The sequence below is a fragment of the Narcine bancroftii genome, chromosome 6 (assembly GCF_036971445.1).
Source record: "Narcine bancroftii isolate sNarBan1 chromosome 6, sNarBan1.hap1, whole genome shotgun sequence".
Classification (NCBI taxonomy): Eukaryota; Metazoa; Chordata; class Chondrichthyes; order Torpediniformes; family Narcinidae; genus Narcine; species Narcine bancroftii.
In genome coordinates, this window is record NC_091474.1 from 11199782 (window position 1) to 11215898 (window position 16117).

General features: G+C 40.7%; 1 protein-coding gene and 1 long non-coding RNA gene across 11 annotated transcripts in view; one reads left to right on the forward strand and one right to left on the reverse strand.

Annotated features, from left to right (window-relative positions):
• The window catches only part of LOC138735703 (uncharacterized), a 320545-nt gene that overhangs the window by 241198 nt on the left and 63230 nt on the right, over positions 1 to 16117 (reverse strand). The gene's annotated exons all lie outside the window — the stretch shown is intronic.
• The window catches only part of hck (HCK proto-oncogene, Src family tyrosine kinase), an 86497-nt gene that overhangs the window by 18206 nt on the left and 52174 nt on the right, over positions 1 to 16117 (forward strand). For 2 of the 6 annotated variants that reach the window (XM_069883916.1, XM_069883915.1), the window contains one exon: positions 15142 to 15259. The exons of 1 other annotated variant lie outside the window; for it this stretch is intronic. In XM_069883916.1, the coding sequence (XP_069740017.1) occupies positions 15146 to 15259 (114 nt within the window). In that variant the 5' untranslated portion in view covers positions 15142 to 15145. Of the gene's footprint in view, positions 1 to 772; positions 828 to 15141; positions 15260 to 16117 lie in introns of all 6 variants that reach the window. 3 more of the 6 variants (XM_069883921.1, XM_069883920.1, XM_069883917.1) reach the window with 2 other exon arrangements.

Genomic DNA, 16117 nt, shown 5'->3' on the forward strand with positions numbered 1-16117 from the left:
CTGTAGAGTAATAGATTATTGTTTTGGAAAGTAACGGGTGAATGAACTCCGAAGATTGGGTCCAGTGCCGCAGTCTGAGTGCAGTTTGATATTCTAAGAGGGTCATGTGGTTTTGTGTGAGTGAGAGAAAGAGAATATTCTGTCAGCAGCAGAAGCTGGGACTAGAACAGGACAAACTGGCAAGCTTGTGGAAAATCCCATTTTGAAGATGGGTTGTCAGTTCTTAGTTCAGCCTGGTCAAAGCCCTTGTGGTCCATTCAAGAGGAGAGGACTGGCTACATAATGTTTCACTTGAAATAAGGGAAACAAAAAGGAACTCTGTGGTAACCTGAAAGAAAGAGTTTATCATCTGGAAAACCCTGATGGGGCAAGTTTCTTCAGCAAGACACTGAAGTGGCTGATAAAGGAATCATTTGTGGGTGTCCAACGAGCAACAAATCTATCTCTGAAAACCGACAAGAACCTTCCTGAGTGGTAACCATTTACTTCTCAAGCACCAAAGTTTGGGACTGTCTGGCTTGAACAGACCTCTGCCATTTTAAATGAGATCTGTTTTGAAGTGTTTGTATGTGACCTTCACTTTAAAAAAAAACTGTCACAATTGATCTCCTTTAAAACATATCTATATACAATATAAAATATAACATAATCTGTCACAAGACCTAAATCCTAAAGTTTGGGAATGCACTGACTAGGGAGTATAGTATTGAAGACAGCTATAGAATATGAATAGTATTCTAATATATATATCCTTGGCCTTCATGTATTCCAGGGCCCTTGGTTGAGCTAGGGAGATGACATCTGCCATGATTCTGTTTGGTCAAAAGGCAAGTTGAAGTGGGTCAAGTTTGACTGGTAGGCTTGAGATGACATGAGCAACTAGTTGAGTCACGAGTTGATAGTTATTTAATCCTATTATTTTCTTTGATGCTGATATGCCAACCTTCTTGAAGCAAGTAGGAACTGAAAAAAAGATGTCGATGAATACATCTGCCAGTTGTTCTGCACAGGCCAAGTCCTGGGGCTCTGTCTAGGATTCTCCAATCGGAAGGTCACCATTACTTCAGCAGCAGTAACCATGGGTGTGACATCGCTTGTAGTGGTTTATGGGATTCAAATTGTCAGTAGAAAATGGTCCTGGTGTAGTCTAATTGTGAATTGAATATTATTGGGACCAGGTTTGGCATCATTGACAATAAAATCATCGTTTGGTAATCACAAGTGGCCATCTATTCTAAAGGAAAGCACAATTCTACCCAATGGAAAATTACAAATTCACAATGAGACTGAGGCCAAATGTGAAAGAAGTTTGTTAATTTAGATTTAAATATCAAAAGTTTCAAGATTGATCTTATTGCCCAGAGCACAAAATGCACAAAAGTCTTTCCTTTGTTTGCCTGCACCAAGAAATTCAGCACCGTGATTAAAACAAGAAAGAAAAGCAAAAGAGGGTCCCTTCAGAGATATCATGGATTTTGCCGCCTATTCTGATGTTACCACCTGTGGCCTCCCTCCCTAACCTCTGTAGCTGCATGGCCTGTTGTTCAGTAAAGAACCCAAGCTCCCGGTATCCAATCACTTCTCCTCGACAAGACACTGAAGTGGCTGGGTGTCCATCGTACAACAAATCTCTCTCTGAAAACTGACAACAACCTTCCTGAGCGCTAACCATTTCCCTTTCAAGCACCGAAGCCGGGTGAACTTTATAAATCTTAAATTCTGTGCACAGTCTAAGAATTGCTTGCAACCAGTGAACTTGGAGGAATAAGAAGTGAGGTTGGACTGTGAACCGAAGAACTTTTCTGAACTTAAACACACATTACATACACGTGCACTTAGAATTAGAAGGGGGTTAAGTTGGGTTAGTTAAGTCAATAGTGATAAGTTAAAGTGTGATTCTGTTTTCATGTTTAAAGATAATTAAAAGCAACTTTTGTTTAAGTAACCATTTGTCTTGGTGAATATCACTGCTGGGTTTTGGGGTCCTCTGGGTTTGTAACAGTATGTAAAACAAAGATCAGAACAGGGTGTGTTTGTGTGGTAATAAACTTACTGAATTTGCCCGTTGTTGTGAATACCCCCCCATGAACCAAAATCCACCAAACATGCTGCTGATTTGAGTTATTTGTTTCGATCGCTAATTTAGTGATATGGAAATTGTGGCTTTTGAAATGAGGCTGGAAATATAATTGTGAGTGTGCACGCACGTGGTTGTGTGGATCCAAAAATTTAATAATTGTTATTTGCCAGAATCTTATTATTTGTCAGGAAGGATTCTCATTTGAAAATTTATATTCATTGAGAAAGCAGAAATGGTTGTTTTAGTACCACAGAATTTTTTTCTGTAGAAAATAAATTGCACGATCTCTGGAATAAGAATGTTGACAAACTGTAGCTTAAACTTGTGAGTGAGTGTGTGTGGACATGTATGCTTGTAGAAGCCCCTTGCAAAACACTACATCCAGGTTACTCATTAACGTATCATGGTAGATTTGTACAATTTCAGCCCAGAAATTTTTATTTCATTTCCTCTCCCCACATGAAACATTAGGTTTCATAACATGGTTGTTCTGAAGTTGGAGGAGTTTAGTTTAGTTCTGCATTTAATGCACTTGAGACATTTAATGCTTGCAATAATTTTGAACAGTGGAATGTAGAGTTGTACCGTGAGGTTATAATTTCAACTGTCCTATATTTATGTAATTCCAAGTGAAAGGATGATCTTAATCTATAGGAAGAGCAAACCAATCAGTACCAAGCTAATCGTCATTCCTTTTTGATAACACTTTTACCATCATTCTTATCTAAAATATCACTCGACCTATTCCTCCCATGGAGGCTTTATTCCTCCAAGATAACATAGTGGTTAGAACAATGCAGTGACCCGGGTTCAAATCAGGCATTGTATGTTCTCCCCATAACCTGAGTGGGTTTTCTTCAGGTCCTCTGGTTTCTGCCCACCCTTCAAAATGTATGGGGTTGGTAAGTTAAGGGTGTAATTGAGAGCCATGATTTTAATGGGCTGAAGGGGCCTTCTACAGTGCTGCGTTAGTAAATTAAAAAAAAATCAACCTCCTTTGTTTTTTGTCTTCTCTCTGGAGACACTAACATTCAATTTTCTGGTACTTACAGTGATGTACAAATGCTGTCCTTGCCAATTGGTTTTGGTTTATTTTTGCTAACAAATGTACTTCATGTATCTAATCTTAGTCATTTTTGATCTTACTCCAACTTGATTTCCATATTCTTCCACTCATTATTTAAGCTTTCATGCATTTTCCCCTTCTCTGTCCTTGAGCTGATCCTTTAGAATAAAAAAAATCTCCAGTGTATCTTTTACAAGTTATCTGTTAGTCACTTCTCGTAACTCTGATCTATGCCTAAATTGTCTCTTGCGCTCCATCTTCAATGGACACATTTGAATAGAAGGACTGAAGGACATTTGATTTCCATATGATTCTACTTGGTCTAAGAAACAAGACCTAGGCAGTCCCTCACATGAAGGTTACTCCATGGTTTTCGGAATTAGTGGAATGGGTGAAATTGTTCAGCAATATTTTTTTAAAATTTCAGCCAGAAAGAAGAAATGGTATTGTTACGGGTTATATTTAATATTATATATAAATGTCTTTAAAAGAGATTGCAGGGGTTTAGTGTAGGTTACTTCACACATAGATACTTACACTTCACATCTCACTTAAAATGCAAGAACTTTGCTGAAGTGAGACGTTCAGGCACCAGTGTCTTTGCAAAAGACAATGGAACTGCTTTGGAAGGAACTCTAAAGTAGGTGCAAATGGAAAAGTCCAGGCTCAACTGCTGATAAAGATCTTTCAAGAATTGGATTTGGAGCCTTGGGAGGGGTTGTGGTTTTTAGAGAGGGAGAGAGAGAAAGAGAAGTCAGTTCTGCAGTAGCCTTTGAGGCTGCTGCAACATGACAAGCTGGCAGACTTGTTGAAAACCCCATTTGGAAGATGGGTTGTGAGTTCTGAGTTCAGCCTGTTGAAAACCCTTGTCCTTACAAGAGGAAATACCTGGTTAGAGTGTTTCTCCTGAAATAAGGGAAACAAGAGGAACTCTGGTGACCTGAAGAAGAGGTTATCATTTGGAAAATGCTGATGGGGGCAAGTTTCTTTGTCAAGACACTGAAGTGGCTGATTGGAGGGAATCAGTTTGTGTAAGTCCAACGAGCAACAAATCTCTCTGAAACTAACAAGAACCTTCCTGAGCGGTAACCATTTCAGTACCAGAGCTTGGTGAAAATTCATAAATGTTAAATTCTGTGCACAGTAAAAGAATTGCCTGATACCGGTGAACTTGGAGAAGTGAGAAGTGATTGATTGGACTGTTAAAGCAAAGAACTTTCCTGAACATGTACACATTACATACATGTGCACTTAGAAGGGGTTTAAGTTAGGTTAAGTTAATAGTAATAAGTTAAAGTTTAATTTTCTTTAAACATAAAAACAAGATCAAAAGCAACTTTTATTAAGTAACCAGTGACTTGGCGAATTTCTATTGCTGCTGGGTTTTGGAGTCCTCTGGGCTTGTAACAGTATAAAAATGGATAGTATGGCGTTCTAAACATTAGTTTTATTGGAAAAGTTCAATTCAATAGAGGGCATGTAAAACACTCTAAACCTTCCTAGCAGTTTTAAATGTATACCTACAAAAGAAAAACTCTGAATATACAGTATCCAAAATGAGTTAATGAATTGGCCATGTAATAGAAGAAACATTTCAAAGCAGAAGGAAATGGCCTCAATGAAATACATTCAATTGAGTGGAAAAGCAACTTGTGCAGAGGATATGGAGACTCTGCAGAGAGATATAGATAGGTTAAGTGAGTGGGTAAGGGTCTGACAGATGGAGTACAATGTTAGCAAATGTGAGGATAATCCACTTTGGAAGGAAAAATTCAAGATCAGAATATTATTTGAATGTCAAGTGATTGCAGCATACTGCCTTGCAGAACTTAACTGCCTCTTCCTTGCTTCCTTGTTCATGCATGAATTGCAAAAGGTGGGTTTGCAGCAGGCTATCAAGAAGGCAAATGGAATGTTGGCCTTCATTGCTTGAGGGATGGAATTTAAGAGCAGGGAAGTGGTGCTGCAACTGTACAAGGTACTGGTGAGGCTGCACCTGGAGTATTGCATGCAGTTCTGGTCTCCCTACTTGAGGAAGGATGTACTGCCTTTGGAGGCGGTGCAGATGAGGTTCACCCGGTTGATTCCAGAGATGAAGTGGTTAGTCTATGAGGAGAGATTTAGTCATCTGGGATTGTACTCACTGGAATTTAGAAGAATGAGAGGGGATAGAGAAATGCATAAAATTATGAAAGGCATAGTTCAGATAGAGGTAGGTAAGTTGTTTCCATTGGTAGGGGAGACCAGATCTAGGGAACATTCAGATTCAGGGTAGTAGATTAAGGATGGAGATGAAGAGGAACTGCTTTTCCCAGAGGGTGGGCTATCTGTGGAATTCACTGCCCATTGAAGCAGTGGAGGCAACCTCAATAAATGTATTTAAGACCAGGTTGGATAGAATTTTACATAGTAAGAGAATTAAAGGATGTGGGGGAAAATGGCAGATAGGCAGAGATAAGATCAGATTTGCCATGATCTCATTGAATGGTGGAGCAAGCTTGATGGGCCAGATGGCATACACCTTCTCCAATTTCTTATATTCTTCTATTAACATGCAGAAAATAAATTGGGAAAAAAAAATGATTGGCCAGTTGAGGAAGAAATTAGTTTCAGATGCAAACCATAAATAAGATTGTTTTAAAAGTAGGAAGGTGACTGGAAAACAAAAAGTCTCAAATCATAGAAAAGTGGGATGCAAAATTTTGAAATATTGGAAAGAGAAAAAAAAATTGCCCCCCAAATTTTTATGTATTATAGAGTGTAATTTCTCCTTATCCTCATCAATTGTTCACAAATATAATTTTTAGAGGTTCCCTGGCGTCAGCCCAATTGTGATTTCAAAGGTAGATTAGGTTAACAAATTTTCATTGCAAATCAGGAAGCAAAATGTACAACATAACTAGTGGCATTCAAGATTCAATTGGAAACTGAAATATCAAACAAACGTTTTAAAAATCTATTATCAAATTTTTATCTGAATGGAATTACAATTCTTAGGTTTCTCAACCATAATATTAGAAATTTATGATTGTGTTTTTAAAAATTGCATCTTTGGTAATAATTTTCAGATATTGCACTATGAAGTTCTCCGAGGAGGAGATTAAAGTGCACTTTGTGGAAGAGTTTGTGATCAGCGATGGCAGTTTTTGGTCTTTGCATTTAACCCTGCTTGCTCACATTCAAGCAATTGCTGTCCTCTCTGTATTAGGACAGCAGCGAGTACTGATGGTTTTGTAAATGTTACGTGTAAAATCCAGGTGAATTCTTTACTTTTTAACCTAAAAATTAAATTTGACGCACCTTTCCTCAATGCATATGTTCTTCAGTTTAGAAATTTTATGACGTGTGGACGTATCAGACGACACATTCAGTTTGCGGTTTATCAAAGTGAACAAGAACAGACAACTGTTCTCAGTAACTCATTTTATTTAATGTTCTTAAAATTTTCCCCTATTTGGATAAACGGACTACAAAACATTAAATGCTCTTTGGCTTGGCTTCGCGGACGAAGATTTATGGAGGGGATAAAAGTCCACGTCAGCTGCAGGCTCGTTTGTGGCTGACAAGTCCGATGCGGGACAGGCAGACACGGTTGCAGCGGTTGCAGGGGAAAATTGGTTGGTTGGGGTTGGGTGTTGGGTTTTTCCTCCTTTGCCTTTTGTCAGTGAGGTGGGCTCTGCGGTCTTCTTCAAAGGAGGTTGCTGCCCGCCAAACTGTGAGGCGCCAAGATGCACGGTTTGAGGCGAGATCAGCCCACTGGCGGTGGTCAATGTGGCAGGCACCAAGAGATTTCTTTAGGCAGTCCTTGTACCTTTTCTTTGGTGCACCTCTGTCACGGTGGCCAGTGGAGAGCTCGCCATATAACACGATCTTGGGAAGGCGATGGTCTTCCATTCTGGAGACGTGACCCACCCAGCGCAGCTGGATCTTCAGCAGCGTGGACTCGATGCTGTCGACCTCTGCCATCTCGAGTACAGAAATGGTGTAAACTGCTTTGGATTTCCAGCGAAGCTGAGTCATGTCGTCCAAATAGAATTAGAATCAGAATTTATTGTCATGAACATGTGTCACAAAATTTGTTGTTTTGCAGCAGCGTCACAGGGGCAAAAATTGTTATAAACCACTTTAAAAATAAATAAAATAAATTGGTGCAAAGATGGATAAAAGTGAGGTAGCTTCTGTGGTTCTTGTCCATTCAGAAATCTGATGACGAAGGGAAGAAGCTGTTTTTGTGCAGTTTTCAGTTCATCCTCAGGCTGTGGTACCTCCTTCCTATGGTAGCAGTGAGAAGAGGGATGGCCTGCGTAACGAGGGTCTTTGATGTTGGAGGCTGCTTTGTTGAGACACCATCTCTTGTAGATGTCCTTAATGGAGTGAAGACTGATGCCCATGATGGTGCTGGCCGAGATCACAATTCTCTATAGCCTCTTTCTGTCCTGTACCTCTATACCACACAGTGAACCAACCATGCAGAATACTCTCCATTGGACACCTGTAGAAATTTGCAAGAGTCTTTGGTGACATACCAAATCTCCTCAAACTCTCAATGAAGTATAGTCACTGGTGAGCCTTCTTCGTGGTGGTATCAACATGAAAACCTGAGGATAGATCTTCCCAAGATGTTGACACCCGGGAATTTGAATTTCTTTATCCTTTCCACTACTGACCCCTTGATATGGACTGGTTTGTGTTCTGGTTTCCCCTTCCTGAAGTCCACAATCAGTTCCTTAGTTTTGCTAATGTTGAGACCAAGGTTGTTGTTGTGACACCACTCATCTAGCAGATCTATCTCACTCCTGTACACTTCCTCATTGCTGTCTGTGATTCTGCCAAAATGACTGTGGTGTCATGGGCACATTTGTTAATGGCATTTGAATTGTGCCTGGCAACACGGACATGGGTGTGGAGATGGTAGATCAGTGGGCTAAGCACACATCCTTCAGGTGCGTCTGTGTAGACCTTCAGTGAGGAGTAGACACGTATACTGTATATCTGGAATAGTGATTGGGTCTGACCTGATAGACGATTTGATCTTGCAATGAATTTCTAACAATTTTAGCTTTATTTCTGATTATTTTGTTTTTTTTTAGATCTGTGCAAATCTATTCTAAATTAGGCTTTGTTACAAACAGATGAGATCTATAGATTAGATCAGGGGTTCTCGACCTTTTATCCCCCACACTCTCAGACTGCCTTAAGTAATCCCTTACCATAGAGCATCTATGGCATAGATGGTTAGTAAGGGATTATTTAAGGCTGTCTGTGAGTGGAAAGAAAAAAAAATGGATTGGATGGTTTGATGCCAAATGGAGGAAAAATGCATAAAATTCTTGAGTGATTGTGGCAAAGTAGAACCAGAAGCAGCAGTGTCTGGGACTAAGGATCACAGACTTGGTGCAACTCATCAGCCAATCAGGACTGAGATGAGAGGAAATCTCTTCACCTAGAGGGTATTGAATCCCTGTTCTACTAGAAGCTCATTCACCAAGGAATTGATGGGAAAGATCATAAGATTTTTACATACAAAGGAATTCAGGGATACAAGTTCAGTGCAGGAACCCAGCATGGAGAAAAAAAGATCTGGAATGATCTCACTGAAAAGCTCAGAAGGCACAAGCTGAATGGCCTCCATTTTCTACTCCTTAAATTGTGCATGTGAAATGACAGCTCTAAATCGGTACCTTTTTGTATTTCACAAATCTGAAAGATTTTGGACCGATAATGGCTATGTTACTGCACCATTAGCCAAAGTTCTAAGACATAAGTTTGAATCCATCTTTGGACACAGTGTGAATCAACATGACCTCTGTCACAATTGTTATGTTTTGCACTTAATTTCCTATGTATTTTAAATGGATAATGCCTTTACAATACATCAGCAAGTTCATTGAGATGTCACCAAGATCAAATGCTTCGCAATCATGGTTGGATGCAGAGGTCCGGGCACTTCTCAGAGCTTGACGTACTACCTTCAGGATAGGGGACAGGATAGTACTAAGATCAGCCAGGGCTGAACTCCCCCATGCCATCTGGAAGGCATCGCATGGGTACATACAGAGGATCCATGGATGCCTGTATTATGACACTGGCAAACCAAGGTGTATGTGGCAAGGGATCAAGTCTATAACAGATCACAAGTCAACCTTGTGAGTTAAAGACAATGACGCCTCCCTTTCAGATAGACTAAACATCTTGCATACACGATTTGATGAGAAGAACAGGAAGATGCCAAAGAAAGCTCTATGTTCCCCTGATGAGCAAGCCCACTGCATAGCAAGGCTGTGGTGAAGAGAACCCTATCCAAGGTGAATCCACACAAGGCAGTGGGACCAGACAACCTACCTGGTCGGGTACTGAAGGATTGCGCAGTCTAATTGACAGAGATCTTCATGGACGTCTTTAACACTTCACTGCAGCAGTCCATCGTTCCCACATGTTTCAAGACAGCCACCATCATCCCGGTAGCCAAGAGAGAGACTATAACAGGCCTCAATGACCTCCACTATTATGAAATGCTTCGAGCATCTGGTGATGGAACACTTCAAACAACACCTTCTAGAGATGCTGGACCCATTTCAATTTCCCTATAGAAGAAACCATTCCACAGAGGATGCTAAGGTCTTGTCCTTCACTCATCGTGACCCATCTGGAGAATGACACGTCATACACCAGGCTGCTGTTCATTGACTTCAGCTTAGCATTTAATATGATCATACCCAGAAACTGGTGGAGAAGCTGTCCTCGCTGGGATTCAACAGCCCTCTTTGCAGCTGGATTCAGGACTTCCTAATGGAAAAACCATAGTCTGTCCGGGTTGGTAGCAGAACATCGAGCAGCATCATTAATGAGCAGTGGCACACCTCATGGCTGTGTGCTCCGTCCACTCCTGTTCACGCTACTGACCCATGACTGCATCATCAGATCCAGGTCCAACAGTGTCATGAAGTTTGCAGATGACACAACAGCAGAAGAGGTGGAAAAATCTCATGACATGGTGTCAGAACAACAACCTAAGTCTCAAAGTGGACAAGACGAAGGAGAAGATCGTGGACCAGGAACGAGTAATCTCCACTACACATCAATAACTCTGTAGTGGAGAGTGCTAAGTTTCTTGGAGTTCACTCAACTGGAGACCCATCTCCTCACATGTCAGGAAGGCGCAACACTAACTGCACTTCCTGAGAAGACTGAAGTGGGCAAGGCTACTGGCCACCATCATGTCAACCTTCTACAGTAGCTCAATCGAGGGTGACTTAGCCAGGTGCATCACAGGTTGGTATGGTCGCTGCAGAGAAATGAATCAGAGGAGCATAAGAGTGGCAGAGATGATCACTGGAGTCTCCCTCCCCTCCTCCCCCCTCCCCCCATCCACAAATTGAAGTGATGCACCGGGATCATTGTCTGATGAGGGTGCACAAAATCATTGATGATCCCTTCCACCCCACGCAGCATCTTTCATCTGCGCCTATCGGGAAAGAGATGCAGGAGTATCAGAATCAGAAGCACCAGGCTGAAAAACCGCTTCTTTCCATGGACAGTGAGACTGCTAAATGACCAAAGGAACCGCTCACACTCACCATCCGAAACTCTCATATTTACTAAATGTTGTGTAAAATAAATATAAAAATTATTCATGATATATTTGTGTTGGTGCCGGGAAAAGTAAACTTACAACAAAAATATTCATCTTAGCTACAATATTATTAATGCCCAAGGAACAGTGGCTGGTGTACTTAATATAAGCTGGTACTGTTACAAGCCCAGAGGACCCCAAAACCCAGCAGCAATAGATATTCACCAAGACAAATGGCTACTTAAACAATGCTTTTATTTATCTTTAAATATGAAAACTGGATCAAATTTTAACTTATTATTAACTAACCTAACTTAACCCCCTTCTAAGCACACGTGTATGTAATGTGTGTGTAAGTTTAGGAAAATTCTTTGGTTCACAGTTCAATCTCACTTCTCATTCCTCCAAGTTCACTGGTTGCAGGCATTTCTTATACTGTGCACAGAATTTAACATTTATGAAGTTCAGCAGGCTTTGGTGCTTGAAAGGTAAATGGTTACCGCTCTGGAAGGTTCTTGTCAGTTTAGAGATTTTTTTTGTTCCAGGACATCCACAACTGATTCCATTTCAATCAGCCACTCCAGTGTCTTGCTGACAAAACTTGCCCCCTTCAGGGTTCTCTAGATGATGACCTCTTTATAACCATATATACAGCACAGAACAGGCCAGTTTGGCCCTACTAGTCCATGCCAGAACAAATCCCCACCCTCCTAGTCCCACCAACCAGCACCTGGTCCATACCCCTCTAATCCTCTCCCCTCCATGTAATTATCCAGTCTTTCCTTAAATGTAAATAACGTTCCTGTTTCAACCACCTCTGCCAGAAGCTTATTCCACATCCCAACCACCCTTTGCGTGAAGAAATTTCCCCTCATGTTCCGCTTATAATTATCCCCTTTCAATCTCAAACCATGGCCACAGGTTTGAATATCCCCCCACTCTTAATTGAAAAAGCCTATCCACGTTGACTCTCTCTGTTCCTTTTAAAATCTTGAACACCTCCATCAAATCCCCCCTCAATCTTCTACACTCCAGAGAAAAAAGCCCCAGGCTGCTCAACCTTTCTCTGTAACTAAAACGCTGACATCCTGTCAACATTCTCGTGAACCTTCTCTATTTTGTTTATATCCTTCCTATAATTTGGTGACCAAAACTGCACACAGTATTCTAAATTTGGCCTCACCAATGCTTTGTACAATTTCATCATAACATCCCAACTCTTTAATTCAATACTCTGATTTATGAAGGCCAACATTCCAAATGCCTTCTTCACCACTCTATCTACCTGAGTATCAACTTTGAGGGTACTATTTACCATAACTCCTAAATCCCTTTGTTGCTCTGCACTCCTCAATTGTCTACCATTCAATGTATCTGACCTATCTAGATTTGCCTTTCCAAAATGCAACACTTCACACTTATCCATATTAAATTCCATCAGCCATTTCTCAGCCCACTCCTCTAGCTTTCCTAAATCTCTTTTTAAGCTACAGTAATCTTCCTCACTGTCCACAATACCACCAGTATCATCTGCAAACTTACTTATCCAATTCACCACCCCTTCTTCCAGATCGTTAAAATATATAACAAACAATAGTGGACCCAGGACCGATCCCTGAGGAACTCCACTAGTCACCGGCCTCCAATTTGACAAACAATTTTCTACCACTACTCTCTGATACCTCCCATCCAACCATTGCTGAATCCATTTCACTACTTCCTTATTTATACCTAATGCCTCCACCTTTTTACCTAACCTCCTGTGGGGAATTTTGTCAAAAGCTTTACCAAAGTCTAAATAGACAACATCCACAGCCTTCCCTTCAATCTTTTTTGTAACCCCCGCGAAAAACTCTGTAAGGTTTGTTAAGCATGATCTACCCCTGACAAAACCATGCTGACTACTACCTATCAATCCCTGTTCATCCAAATATTTGTAAATGCCATCCCTCAGAACACTTTCCATCAACTTACCCACCACAGACGTCAGACTCACAGGTCTATAATTTCCAGGCTTGCATTTGGTCCCTTTCTTAAACATGAGCCACCCTCCAATCCTCTGGCACTACCCCTGTGACCAGTGACATCCTAAATATCTCTGTTAATGGCCCCACTATCTGTACACTAGCGTCCCTGAGTGTCCTTGGGAATACTTTGTCTGGACCCGGAGATTTGTCCACCTTTATCTTTTTTAACACTGCCATCACTACCTCCTCGGTTATCCTTAAATGATTCATGAACCTCCCCACTATTTTTCTTTACTTTAACTGGTACAATATTTTTTTTCCCTAGTGAATACCGAGGAAAAGAAATCATTTAAAATTTCCCCCATCTCCTCTGACTTCTCACATCGCCTACCCTCCCTATCTACAAGTGGTCCAATTTTATCCCTCACTAATCTTTTATTTTTAATGTACCTATAGAAACCCTTTGGATTTATTCTTACTCTGCCTGCCAAAGCCTCTTCGTGCCTCTTTTTGGCCTTTCTAATTTCTTTCTTAAGATTTTTTCTACACTCCTTGTAGTCCTCCTTCAATTTCTCACCACCCTGCTGTTTATACCTCTTGTACATCTCCCTCTTTCTCCTAACCAAATTTCTAATATTCCTCGAAAACCAAGGCTCCCTATGTCTTCCAGCCTTTCTTTTGATCCTCACTGGGAAATATCTACTCTGTACTCTCAAAATTTCTTCTTTGAATATTCTCCATTTTTCATTTACATTCTTTCCTGAAAAAATAATGTCCCACTCAATACTCCCCAAATCCATTCTTATTCCTTCGAAATTTGCTTTTCTCCAATCCAGAACCTCAACTTTAGGCCCTTCTTTGCTCTTCCCTAAAACTACCCTAAGTTGTGATCACTAGACCCAATTTGTTCTCCAACGTTAACCTTAGACACCTGACCTATCTCGTTCCCTAACAGGGGATCCAGTATTACACTGTCCTGAGTCGGTTCCTCTACGTATTGATTAAGAAAACTATCTTGTACACATTTGACAAACTCTAGCCCATCCAGCCCTCTTACTGTATGGGTATCCCAATCAATGTGAGGGAAGTTAAAATCTCCCATGATCACTATCTTATGTTTATTACACATATGCTATCTCCTTACAAATTTGTTCCTCCAAATTTCTTGGCCCATTTGGTGATCTATAATACACTCCTATTAGTGCCCTCATGCCTCCTCCACCCCTCAATTCCACCCAAACAGCCTAACTGGATGATCACTCCAAACCATCCTGCCACCTCGTAATGTCCTCCTTCACAAGCAGAGCAACTCCTCCCCTTTTTTTACCCCCTGTTCTATCACATCTAAAACATTTGTGTTCTGGAATATTTAGTTGCCAGTTCTATCCCTCCTGTAACCAGGTCTCACTAATTGCCACAACATCATGATTCCAAGTGCCAATCTATGCTCTAAGCTCATCTACCTTGTTCACTATGCTTCTTGCATTAAAGTACATGCATTTCAGAGAATGACCCTCACATATATTCCCTTTTCTACCTTTTACCTTAACCTCCATCCTTCCTTTGTTATCTTTCTTAATTAGGTGGCCATACACCCTAGACACTGCTTGCAAACTCTGCTCCCCATCCCCCTGTCAAACTAATTTAAACCCTCCCCCACAGCTCTAGCAAATCTACTTGCCAGGATATTGGTCCCCCTCCAGTTCAAGTGGAGTCTGTCCCTTTTGTACAGGTCCAACCTTCCCCTTTCTTTCAGGTCACCACAGAGTTCCTTTTTGTTTCTCTTATTTCAAGTGAAACATTAGGCAGCCTGTCCTCTCCTCTTGGATGAACCACAAGGCCTTTGAACAGACTGAACTAAGCAATCACAACCTGTCTTCTATATGGGTTTATCCACAAAGCTTGCCAGCTTGTCCTGTTCCAGTCCCAGCTGCTGCTGCTGCTGACTGTAAAACTGCAGAACTGAATTCTCTCTCTCTCTCTCTGAGAAAAAGCCTGTTTTCTCTCTCTGCTTGCAAAACCAAATGACCCTCTGAGAACAGCAAGTTCCACTTCAGACCGAATGCAGCTCTGACAAGTTCTTTCATGTGTTGCTTTTTTGTAAACAACAATCCATTAGTGAAGTCCTTTGGGCACTCTCCAAAGCTTTTGCAAAGGCTCTGGGGCCCCGACATGTCTAGCATTAGAAGAGCTCCAGTATTTTAAATAAGATCTGTTTTAGTGTTTGTATATGACCTACACTAAAAAACCAGCCCCAATTTACCTCCCAAAAGCATATCCATAATTTGTCACAGTACAATCATGTCAACTCTAAATTTACACTCTGTGATTTCATAAAATTATTAGCTTACAATGACATTGTCAAATTAAGTTTATTGTCATCGGATTGCACAAGTACAACCCAACAAAATGGCATTCTCCATAATTTTTTTTTTTAATCAATTTGTATTTTCAGAAACATGGGCTGTGCCAAGTCAAAGGATTCTGTGGATTTGGAAGAAAAAAATTTAAATGATCCCGTACGTAAATCTCAAATTGCTCTTTATGTGAAAGACCCTACATCCAACAGTCTTGTAAGTAAGAATAAAAAGATTGAGGAATTTCTTCAACTGTTGAAAAAATTTTACATTCACACAAATATTCCCGAGGAATTTGTTTTGTCGTTAAGAACCAATGTTACGATGAAAAGTGTGTGTGTTTATCATAGTGAACAAAGCCTTTGTGGACTGAATCTTCACAATAATGGTTTTCAAGAGTCAGGAGTTCAGGGGCAACTCATGTTTAATGTGACATTTTAAAAGTAACTTCCTCATTTTGTAAGAGGCCAGAAGTTCTGATTTGTATTCAGAAGTTGTATTTCTGATCCCATTGCTGATCTGGCTGTTGGTGATGATGCAAATAGACTTGGTGGTTTAAACATGGATAAAAATTTGATGGAAAAGGAGAGCATGCAAAATAAGGATAAAGCCCCGCCACAAAAATATATATTTACATAGCATATTTCATGTAGAAAAACATTCTGAGACTCATTAACCATTTATTGTATATGGAAAAACCCAACACCCAATCCCAACCAACCAATTTTCCCCTGCAACCGCTGCAACCGTGTCTGCCTGTCCCGCATCGGACTTGTCAGCCACAAACGAGCCTGCAGCTGACGTGGACATTTACCCCCTCCATAAATCTTCGCCCGCGAAGCCAAGCCAAAGAAAGAAGAATTCGACTTCCTAAAAGTTATTCGATTGAAATTCTCAAGATTAACAATTAGTGCAATGTTATTACAGGGCTGTCTGCAAGGAGTTTGTGTCTGTTTTCCTTGGGTGTTCTAGTTTCTTTTACAAAGACATACAGGACTGGGAGGTTAATTTGGTGTGTATGAGCAGTACGAGCTTGTGGCCAGAAGGGCCTGTATACTGTGCTGTATCTCTAAA